The sequence below is a fragment of the Oncorhynchus mykiss genome, chromosome 14 (genome assembly GCF_013265735.2).
Source record: "Oncorhynchus mykiss isolate Arlee chromosome 14, USDA_OmykA_1.1, whole genome shotgun sequence".
Lineage (NCBI taxonomy): Eukaryota > Metazoa > Chordata > Actinopteri > Salmoniformes > Salmonidae > Oncorhynchus > Oncorhynchus mykiss.
The window spans coordinates 38,887,942-38,899,981 of NC_048578.1; the positions used below are offsets into that span (position 1 = coordinate 38,887,942).

General features: G+C 46.0%; 1 protein-coding gene across 5 annotated transcripts in view; it reads right to left on the minus strand.

Moving 5' to 3' along the window:
* LOC110489233 (catenin alpha-1) overlaps positions 1-12,040 on the minus strand; it is a 224,576-nt gene that overhangs the window by 143,852 nt on the left and 68,684 nt on the right. For all 5 annotated transcript variants that reach the window (XM_036943519.1, XM_036943518.1, XM_036943520.1 and 2 more), the window contains one exon: positions 4,967-5,170. In XM_036943519.1, the coding sequence (XP_036799414.1) occupies positions 4,967-5,170 (204 nt within the window). The remainder of the gene's footprint in view (positions 1-4,966; positions 5,171-12,040) is intronic.

Sequence of the window (12,040 nt, forward strand, 5' to 3'; positions counted from 1 at the left end):
TAGAGGGTATGAAGGGTAGTGAGAGGACAAGGGAGTGGGTGGAAGCTAGAGGGATAGAGAGTATGAAGGGTAGTGAGAGGACAAGGGAGTGGGTGGAAGCCAGAGGGATAGAGGGTATGAAGGGTAGTGAGAGGACAAGGGAGTGGGTGGAAGCCAGAGGGATAGAGGGTATGAAGGGTAGTGAGAGGACAAGGGAGTGGGTGGAAGCCAGAGGGATAGAGGGTATGAAGGGTAGTGAGAGGACAAGGGAGTGGGTGGAAGCTAGAGGGATAGAGGGTATGAAGGGTAGTGAGAGGACAAGGGAGTGGGTGGAAGCCAGAGGGATAGAGGGTATGAAGGGTAGTGAGAGGACAAGGGAGTGGGTGGAAGCCAGAGGGATAGAGGGTATGAAGGGTAGTGAGAAGACAAGGGAGTGGGTGGAAGCCAGAGGGATAGAGGGTATCTACACCTGCATTGCTTGCTGTTTGGGGCTTTAGGCTGGGTTTCTGTACAGCACTTTGAGATATCAGCTGATGTACGAAGGGCTATATAAATACATTTGATTTGATGAAGGGTAGTGAGAAGACAAGGGAGTGGGTGGAAGCCAGAGGGATAGAGGGTATGAAGGGTAGTGAGAAGACAAAGGAGTGGATGAAAGCTAGAGGGATAGAGGGTATGAAGGGTAGTGAGAGGACGAAGGGTAGTGAGAGAACAAAGGAGTGGGTGGAAGCTAGACGGATAGAGAAGAGCGAGGGAGAGACACAAAGGGAGAGAGGGAAAATAAATAGTGGATAGAAGTCCATCAAGCCAGCCAGTCAGTCATGACTAACTCAAGCCCCATGATGTAACAGCAGCTTGTCTATCTGCCTCTCCTAACAGGCTAGCCCTCCTCTCTTTCCCTCTACACAATCTCTTTCCACAATCAAGTTCGTTGTCATGGTACCGGGGTCGCAAGGTGGACACATATCATGTCCCCGCTCGTCCGCGTCGGCTTCCTCTCTCTATCAGACCAGCTGAGCAGCCAATCCCCCCCTGTCAGAGCTGGTCTCCATCGCCATAGTGACAGCCTCAGAGTTCTAAAGATCTGTGTTCCGCAGACAGACGTGCATCGTGCAGGGGGCCAGAGGGGAAGGAAGGACCAGTGAAGGGGAAAGTTGTTTTGAAAAGGAGCCTGTTGCATTGGATTGGATGACTATGGCCCTGGAAAAATGTGACAGAGCCCTGAGTCGCTGCCTGAGACGTAGGGCGACTGGACCATAGCTAGGCAGGTAAAGGACATGTCTGTATAGAGAAGGAATGTAGACAAGACACTTAGGTGACATATGGTTCGGCATCAAATATTCATTCTGGATACAAGTAGAATAAATACTAATCTGAGTAACACCACAGAACAGGTTATTGCCGCTGTCCAATCAAATGAGCATTTATGTCCAAACAGTACCCCATCTCCCCCCCAGCAGGCGCCCCATCGCCCCCCAGCCTCCAAACGGCACCCAATCACCTCCCCCCCCCCCCCCCCCCCCCCCCCCACAGACGGTGCCCCATCGCCCATCCCCCCCCAGACGGCGCCCCATCGCCCATCCCCCCCAGACGGCACCCCATTGCCCCCCAGCCGGCGCCGCCCCCAGCCTCCAGACGGCGCCCCGTCGCCCCCCCCAGCCTCCAGACGGCGCACCGTCGCCCCCCCCCCCCCCAGCCTCCAGGCGGCGCCGCCCCCAGCCTCCAGACGGCGCCCCGTCGCCCCCCCCCAGCCTCCAGACGGCGCACCATCGCCCCCCCCCCCCCCCCCAGCCTCCAGACGGTGCCCCTTCGCCCCCCAGACTAAAAACCGCAACCCCCCCCAGGCATAGTCATGTAAGATGAACAGGGAGAAGGAGATGAAATGAAAGGTTGGGAGACGGATAAGAAGAGGGGAACGCCCTAGGTCCGTTCCATCCTACCTGTTGAGAGATGGTCAGTAAGTGATAGGCTTCACTAGCGCGGGGCTAAGGCCGGTACAATTCCCTGCTGTCATTACAGACACAAGGACCATTCAGGAGCACCACTCAAAAAGGTCATGCTATCACACGTCGCACAGTGCACATTGATTCAATCATTCAAGCCTCATGAAAAGGTAAAATCTATTGAGCCCATTGACCCGGTCTTCATTCTCCAGGTACAAATCATCGTGCTACTTTCTCCATCATGCATTTCTGTTTTGATACGCATCAGATGAATGGTGATGCAGTGACAGTAACCAACACTGGGGTGGGGTACAGGAGGCCCAGAGACAGTAACCAACACTGGGGTGGGGTACAGGAGGCCCAGAGACAGTAACCAACACTGGGGTGGGGTACAGGAGGCCCAGAGACAGTAACCAACACTGGGGTGAGGTACCGGAGGCCCAGAGACAGTAACCAACACTGGGGTGGGGTACAGGAGGCCCAGAGACAGTAACCAACACTGGGGTGGGGTACAGGAGGCCCAGAGACAGTAACCAACACTGGGGTGGGGTACAGGAGGCCCAGAGACAGTAACCAACACTGGGGTGGGGTACAGGAGGCCCAGAGACAGTAACCAACACTGGGGTGGGGTACAGGAGGCCCAGAGACAGTAACCAACACTGGGGTGGGGTACAGGAGGCCCAGAGACAGTAACTAACACTGGTAATTTAAAACTTCAAGAATGAATCATCTTTAGCGCTCTCTCGGCTAATGAAAAGCCAACTGACATTTACTTCTGAGGTGCTGACCTGTTGCACCCTCTACAACCACTGTGATTATAATCATCATTATTACTATTATTCTTTACTCTTATTTCTCCTATTATTATTATTATTATTATTATTATTATTATTATTATTATTATTATTATTAACCCTGCTGGTCTTCCATGAACGTTTGTACATCTTGAGGAACGATCTGTCCTTAAATGGCCATGTACTCTTATAATCTCCACCCGGCACAGCCAGGAGAGGACTGGCCACCCCTCAGAGCCTGGTTCCTCTCTAGGTTTCTAATCTCCACCCGGCACAGCCAGAAGAGGACTGGCCACCCCTCAGAGCCTGGTTCCTCTCTAGGTTCTGGCCTTTCTAGGGAGTTGTTCCTAGCCACCGTGCATTGCTTGCTGTTTGGGGATTTAGGCTGGGTTTCTGTACAGCACTTTGTGACATCAGCTGATGTATAAAAAAATATTTAAAAATAAATTTGATTGATCGATTTATTCTGACAACTTTTTGCAAATAAATTCAATAAAACTCCTACAATGTGATTTTCTGGAAAAACATTCTCATTTTGTCTGTCATAGTTGAAATGTACCTACAATTAAAATTACAGGCCTCTCCCATATTATTAAGTGGGAGAACTTGCACAATTGGTGGCTGACTAAATACTTTTTTTGCCCCACTGTAAATGTCGACAAATGCTATATTACCTGACAGAGACCGGTGAGATGGACAAAAACATGTTATCATAATCAGCTGTAGTTCTGCAGACAACCATCAAACCCCAAGCATTCTAGAACCCATCCCTGCAGAATCCCCCAGAGATCACCAGCCAGCCCCTTTCTCAGCTCTCCTACCCCCTTAAACAGGAAGACGGCCCCGCGCAAGCCAGCACAAATCCACTAAACAATGTTGATTTCACAAAAGACAATGTTTTTCCCAACTAAGCAATCACTAAGTAGACCCAATCCAGATTGATTACAAAGGCTATGACTAAAATGGTGTATTTATCATTCTGGGAGAATAATGGGATCTATTAAATGATTATTAGATTTCAGGAGGACAATTATTGTGAGACTAAGAAATTCTTGTTCACTAATCGCTTGATAAATGCTTCATGTTTGTACAGGACAAAAAAGAGGAAAGAAATCAGTGCGCGTGCCTTCGTGTTAGAGGGGGGTTGGGCGCTTCCCGAGTGGTGCAGTGCTAGCTGTGCCACTAGAGATTCTGGGTTCGAGTCCAGGCTCTGTCGCAGCCAGCCGCGACCCATGGGGCGGTACACAATCGGCCCAGCGTCGTCCGGGTTAGGAGAGGGTTTGGCCCGGCAGGAATGTCCTTGTCCGCATTAGCGACTCCTGTGGCGGGCTTGGTTGGATTGTGTTTCGGAGGACGCACGGCTCTCGACTGTCATCTCTCCCGAGTTCGTAAGGGAGTTTCAGCGATGAGACAAGACTAACTACCACGAAAATGGGGTAAAAAAAAGATTTTTTTTTTTTTTTTTAAAGAGTGAGATTGGGGCAGAGACCCAGGTTCAAACTCAGTCACACAGAGACACTGTTGAGTAAGATAACTACCTACCTGTCATGTCCATGAAGAGCAGAAGATATGGAGATGTGAGAGGAGTCAGAACAGAGAGAGAGAGAAGAGAGGCGAGGAGTCAGAACAGAGAGAGAGAGGAGAGAGGCGAGGAGTCAGAACAGAGAGAGAGAGGAGAGAGGCGAGGAGTCAGAACAGAGAGAGAGAGAGGAGGCGAGGAGTCAGAACAGAGAGAGAGAGAGGAGGCGAGGAGTCAGAACAGAGAGAGAGAGAGAGGAGAGAGGTGAGGAGTCAGAACAGAGAGAGGGAGAGAGGAGAGAGGTGAGGAGTCAGAACAGAGCGAGAGAGAGAAGAGAGGTGAGGAGTCAGAACAGAGCGAGAGAGAGAAGAGAGGTGAGGAGTCAGAACAGAGCGAGAGAGAGAAGAGAGGTGAGGAGTCAGAACAGAGCGAGAGAGCGAGGAGAGAGGTGAGGAGTCAGAACAGAGAGAGCGAGGAGAGAGGTGAGGAGTCAGAACAGAGAGAGCGAGGAGAGAGGTGAGGAGTCAGAACAGAGAGAGAAGAGAGGTGAGGAGTCAGAACAGAGAGAAGAGGGGTGTGAAGAGTCAGAAAATAGCAGGAGAAAAAAGATAGTGGAGAGGTGAAACAGCAACTGTGTGAACGTGATGAGACTTACACTGTCTCGATGAGAAAACTGTGTAGAAGGACAAGACCGGGAGAGAGAAGATGGAGGGAAAGAGATGGACACTTACATTGCCCATGTACTCGGACAGCAGGTCCTGCAGAGCCTGACGGACAGAGTTGCACTCGGCCACGATGCGCTCGCGCCGGTCATCGCGGGTACAGGACGAGTCGGCCATGAGGGCGGCGCCACTGATGATGCTCTCCAAGCGCTCCTCCAGAGACGGGCGGAAACGCTCCTCGCTAAACGCCAGGGGGTCCACGATGATCTGCTTCTGTTGGGCGGAGGGAGTTAGAAAACAGAGGTCAGAGGTCAGAGTGGTAACACATTAATACTCCCCACCAGAGACACAGGTTCAATCCCCGCATCAACACCTTTTTTTCCTCTGATGTATTCTCTGTCCAAAGACTCCAAACACCCCGGCAGAGAAAAACAAAAAAAAACATTTTAATTTAAAAAAAATATGGAAACAATAAACCAAACTACAAAGACGAGGGTGCATCCAATGATTTGTTTTAGGGAGAGAGAACGAGAGAGAGCCAGGCTGACAGACAGAACAGAAAAACATTGGGTAAAAAGGCATTTAGTACCAAAAAAAAACGAACTCTTCTTTTCAAATCAAATCTTTAAATTGGTTACATTCACATATTTGGCAGATGTTATTGGTCACATATTTAGAAGATGTTATTGGTCCATATTTGGCAGATGTTATTGGTCACATATTTGGAAGATGTTATTGGTCCATATTTGGCAGATGTTATTGGTCACATATTTGGAAGATGTTATTGGTCCATATTTGGCAGATGTTATTGGTCACATATTTAACAAGATGTTATTGGTCCATATTTAGAAGATGTTATTGGTCCATATTTGGCAGATGTTATTGGTCACATATTTAACAAGATGTTATTGGTCCATATTTGGCAGATGTTATTGGTCACATATTTGGAAGATGTTATTGGTCCATATTTGGCAGATGTTATTGGTCACATATTTAACAAGATGTTATTGGTCCATATTTAGAAGATGTTATTGGTCCATATTTGGCAGATGTTATTGGTCACATATTTAACAAGATGTTATTGGTCCATATTTGGCAGATGTTATTGGTCACATATTTAACAAGATGTTATTGGTCCATATTTGGCAGATGTTATTGGTCCATATTTGGCAGATGTTATTGGTCACATATTTAACAAGATGTTATTGGTCCATATTTGGCAGATGTTATTGGTCCATATTTGGCAGATGTTATTGGTCCATATTTAGCAGATGTTATTGGTCCATATTTGGCAGATGTTATTGGTCCATATTTGGCAGATGTTATTGGTCCATATTTGGCAGATGTTATTGGTCACATATTTAACAAGATGTTATTGGTCCATATTTGGCAGATGTTATTGGTCCATATTTGGCAGATGTTATTGGTCCATATTTGGCAGATGTTATTGGTCACATATTTAGCAGATGTTATTGGTCACATATTTAGCAGATGTTATTGGTCCATATTTGGCAGATGTTATTGGTCACATATTTAGCAGATGTTATTGGTCACATATTTAGCAGATGTTATTGGTCCATATTTGGCAGATGTTATTGGTCCATATTTAGCAGATGTTATTGGTCACATATTTAGCAGATGTTATTGGTCCATATTTGGCAGATGTTATTGGTCCATATTTGGCAGATGTTATTGGTCCATATTTGGCAGATGTTATTGGTCACATATTTAGCAGATATTGCAGGTGAAGCAAAATGTGTTCCAACAGTTCACAACAACACACAAATCTAAAAGTAAAATACTTGAATTAATAAATAAATAAATAAATATTAGATAGAGCAAAGTCGGTGACATTGACCAAAATACAGTAGTATACAGTATAAACACATGTGAGATACATAAAGCAGTGTGCAAACATTAAAGTGGCCAGTAATCCATTACTAAAAGTGGCCAGTATTCCATTACTAAAAGTGGCCAGTAATCCATTACTAAAAGTGGCCAGTAATCCATTACTAAAAGTGGCCAGTAATCCATTACTAAAAGTGGCCAGTAATCCATTACTAAAAGTGGCCAGTAATCCATTACTAAAAGTGGCCAGTAATCCATTACTAAAAGTGGCCAGTAATCCATTACTAAAAGTGGCCAGTAATCCATTACTAAAAGTGGCCAGTAATCCATTACTAAAAGTGGCCAGTAATCCATTACTAAAAGTGGCCAGTAATCCATTACTAAAAGTGGCCAGTAATCCATTACTAAAAGTGGCCAGTAATCCATTACTAAAAGTGGCCAGTGATTCCAAGTCTATGTATATAGGGCAGCAGCCTCTAAGATGCAAGGCTAAGTAACTAGGTGGATGCCGGCTAGTGATGGCTGTTTAACAGTGATGGCCTTAAGATAGCTGGGACCGCGAGACTGAAAAACAGCTTCGATGCACCTGTACTGACTTCGGCCTTCTGGGTGATAGCGGTGTGAACAGGCAGAGGCTCGGGTGGTTGATTTCCTTGATCTTTTTTGGCTTTCCTGTCTAGGAGGACAGGAAGTTTGCCCCCGGTGATGCTTGGGCAGACCGCACCACCATCTGGAGAGCCCTGTAGCTGTCGTCAGTGCAGTTGCCAAACCAGGCAGTGATACAGCCCAACAACATTCACTCAATTGTGCATCTGCAGAAATTTGTGAGGGTTTTATGTGCCAAGCCAAGTTTCTTCGGCCTCCTGAGGTTAAACAGGCGCTATTGCGCCTTCAACACACTGTCTGTGTGGGTGGACCATTTCAGATCAGTGATGTGTACGCCGAGGCCCCCGAAGCTTTTCACCTTCCCAAATGCGGTCCTGTGAATGTGGATGGAGGCGTGCTCCCCTCTGCTGTTTCCTGAAGTCCATTATCAGCTCCTTTGGTTTGTTGACATAGGGTGAGAGGTTATTTTCCTGACACCACACTCCCAGGGCCCTCACCTCTTCCCTATAGAATGTCTCGTTGTTGGTGATCAGGCCTACTACTGTTGTGTCGTCTGCAAACTTGATGATTGAGCTGGAGGCGTGTGTGGCGACGCAGTCGCGGTTGAACAGGAAGTACAGGTGCACATGCATCCTTGTTTTGAGGATCAGCGAAGTGGAGGTGTTGTTTCCTACCTCCACCATCTGGGGGCGGCCCGTCAGAAAGTCCAGGACCCAGTTGTACAGGGCGGGGTTCAGACCCAGGGACTCAAGCTTAATGATGAGTTTGGAGGGTACTATGGTGTTAAATGTTGAGCTGTAGTCAATGAACAGCATTCTTACATAGGTATTCCTCTTGTCCAGATGGGTTAGGGCAGTGTTGCAGTGTGGTTGAGATTGCATCATCTGTGAATTTATTGGGGCTGTATGCAAATTGAAGTGGGTCTGAGGTGTCAGGTAGGGTGGAGGTGATATAGTCCTTGACTAGTCTCTCAAAGCACTTCATGATGACGGGAAGTGAGTGCTAAGGGGGCGATAGTCGTTTAGTTCAGTTACCTTAGCTTTCTTGGGAACAGGAACAATGGTGGCCCTCTTGAAGCATGTGGGGACAGACTGGGGATAGGGAGAGATTGAATATGTCCGTAAAAACGCCAGCCAGCTGGTCTGCGCACGCTCTGAGGACGCGGCTGGGGATGCCGTCTGGGACGGCAGACTTGCAAAAGTATAACACGCTTAAATGTCTTCCAAGGACCTTGGTAGCGGGCGGTGGCACTGTGTTATCCTCAAAGCGGGCGAAGAAGGTGTTTAGTTTGTCCGGAAGCAAGACAGTGTTTTCCTTTTGTAGTCTGTGATTGTCTGGGAGACCCCTGTTACACACGTCTCATATCTGAGGTGTTCAATTGTGACTCCAATGTCTCCTGTATTGACAGTTTGTCTGTTTGACTGGCTTACGGAGGGAATAACTACACTGTTTGTATTCAACCATATTCTCAGTCACCTTTCCATGGCTAAATGGGGTGGTTTGTGCTTTCAGTTTGGCAAACACTAACCCTTTCAGCTGGCAGATAGAGATGGAGTGGGAAGAGACCTCAAGGGGGAGAGAAACAGAGAGAAAGATGACAGGCAGGATTCAGACAGTGATTTGACAGGATCCGACAGGCCTTCTGTTAAACCTGCAGGGAAGTCTGATGTCTAAACAGTCTATTTTCCAAAAGCCCCAGATGATGGATAATACCTATAGTTATGAACAACACTCCAAATGACACACTATACCCTAGACAGCGCACTCCTTTGGACCGGGGCACACAGGGCTCTCATCTGCACTGCTCAAAAACATAAAGGGAACACTAAAATGACACATCCTAGATCTGAATGAATGAAATATTCTTATTAATTACTTTAGCGATGAGACAAGATAGTAATTACTAACAAAAGGAAAAAGAAACAAAATGCATTACTGGTAAACAGTTTCCTTCATTAATCGCTGTGAGGTGACTTATCCTGTAAGTCCATTGTCCATTGCACTGTGAAACTGGGATGGCTTAATGCACAAATAACTCTTGTTATTATCATAATGTTTTGGGGGGTATGATTTCTCTCACATTACTAGTAAACTCAATCTAAAATGTATATTCTGTGATCATCATCTTTGAACCAAAATATCGTGAGACAAAACAGCTGCCTCTTCCTTGGTAGGAGGCACTGGAGTCTCATCACTTGTTCCTGTGAGAATCTCACTAGTCGATGTTTCTTTGCAAGCAATGGAAGAAACTCAAAACTAACCCAAGTGTGACTACCCGCAAAACGTGCCCAGTGAATTAGACATTCTCATACAACAAAATCTACCCTCAGATTTGGCAGGTGTTAACTCTAGGCACACTTGTACGTAACAGGACGAAATACACACATTCCCCAAATGTACTACTGTTATTTTACATAAAACTGCTGGTTGGAGGTTCGACAGGAGCTGAAGAATGCTGTGGAATACCCTCAAAATATACACAAAGTATTATTATTATTATTATTATTATTATTATTATTATTATAATAAACTGAATTAGAGATGACCTCAGACATCTTTTACACAGTTAATGTGCTGCTCCAAACACGCCTCGGGATATCAATGGGAACAAAGCCTCATTGATTCATCTCCCAACGAGCTTCTCTACAGCACCTCTCAAACTTCCTTCTAATCTATGGATTTCACATGACTGGGAATATCCGATATCAGATCTGTTGACACAGATACACTGCATGACCTAAAAGGTAAACGGACAACTGATCTTTCAACATATTCCGCCCTCCAAAAAAAATCACTCGCATTAATATGGAGTTGCGCGCCCCCATCTGTGAGCTGCTCTGACAGCTGGTGCTTAAAGCTAGTGAGGGAGATATGAGTCTCCAACTTCAGTGATTTTTGACATTTGTTCCAGTCATTGGCAGCAGATAACTGGAAGGAAAGGCGGCCAAAAGGAGGAATTGGCTTTTGGGGATGACCAGTGAGATATACCTGCTGGAGCACGTGCTACGAGTGGGTGCTGCTATGGTGACCAGTGAGCTGAAATAAGGCGGGGCTTTACCTAGCAGAGACTTATAGATGTTATAGTTCCAATTCATCCCAGAGGTGTTAGATGGAGTGGCGGTCAGGGCTCTGCGCAGGCCAGTCAAGTTCTTCCACACCGATCTCGACAAACTATTTCTGTATGGACCTCGCTTTGTGCACGTGGGGAATGTTCACGTTGAAACTGGAAATCACCTTCCCCAAACTGTTGCCACAAAGTTGGAAGCACAGAATCTTTCTAGAACGTCATTGTTTACGGTTACGTTAATATTTCCAATCACTGGAACTAAAAATGGGCCTGAACCATGAAAAACCGGCCCCGGACCATTATCCCTCCTCCACCTAACTTCACAGTTGGCACTATGCAACGGGATCAGTATCGTTCTCATGGCATCCGGACCGCCAGATGTTGAAGTGTGATTCATCACTCCAGAGAGGGCTTTTCCACTGCTCCATAGACCAACGGTGGCGAGCTTTACACCACTCCAGTGGACACTTGGCATTGCGGTCATCAGACAGGTGACTGTGCAGCATCAGACAGTATATGCAGTATATACACTACCAGTCAAAAGTTTGACATTTACTCATTCATGGGTTTCTTCATTTTTATTATTTTCTATTTGAGATTCTACAAAGTAGCTTTGCCTTGACGACAGCTTTGAACACGCTTGACATTCTCTCAACCAGCTTCATAAGTTAGTCACCTGGAATGCATTCCAATTAACAGGTGTGCCTCGTTAAAAGTTAATTTGTGGAATGTCTTTCCTTCTTTAATGTGTTTGAGCCAATCAGTTGTGTTGTGACAAGATATGGCTATCTTCTGTATGCCACTCCTATTTGGTAAAAGACCATATGGTAAGAACAGCTCAAATGAGAAAAGAGAAGCGACAGTCCGTCATTACTTTAAGACATGAAGGTCAGTCAAGTCGGAACATTTCTTGAACTATTAAAGTTTCTTCAAGTGCAGTCGCAAAAAACCATCAAGTGCTGTGATGAAACTGGCTCTCATGAGGACATGAGGACCGCCACAGGAAAGGAAGACCCAGAGTTACCTCTGCTGCAGAGGATAAGGTTAGAGTTATCAGCCTCGTTTGAAGCAGAAATAAAATGCTTCAAGGTTCAATTAACAAACATCTCAAAATCTCAAAATCAACTGTTCAGAGGAGACTGCGTGAATTAGGCTTTCAAGGATAAGTTCATTAGTTGCCAGCCTCAGAAATTACAGCCCGAATAAATGTTTCACTGAGTTCAAGTAACCGTCACATCTCAACTGTTCAGAGAAGAAACAGGCCTTCGGGCCTTCATGGTTGAATTGCTGCAAAAAAGAAACCACTAGTAAAAGGACACCAATAAGAAGAAGAGACTTGCTTGGGACAAGAAACACGAGCAATGGCCATTAGACCGGTGGAAATATATCCTTTGGTCTGATGAGTCACAGTAATGTCATTATTAGCAAAGAAACGTTAATTAAAACCTCTACAGGATCAGTGTCCCGCCCTCACGACGGTTGTGCTAACGTAGGCTAAAGCAATTAGCATGGGGTTGTAAGAAACCAAAAACAATTCCCAGGACATGGACATATCTGATATGGGCAGAAAGCTTAAATTCTTGTTAATCTAACTGCACTGTCCAATTTACAGTAGCTATTAC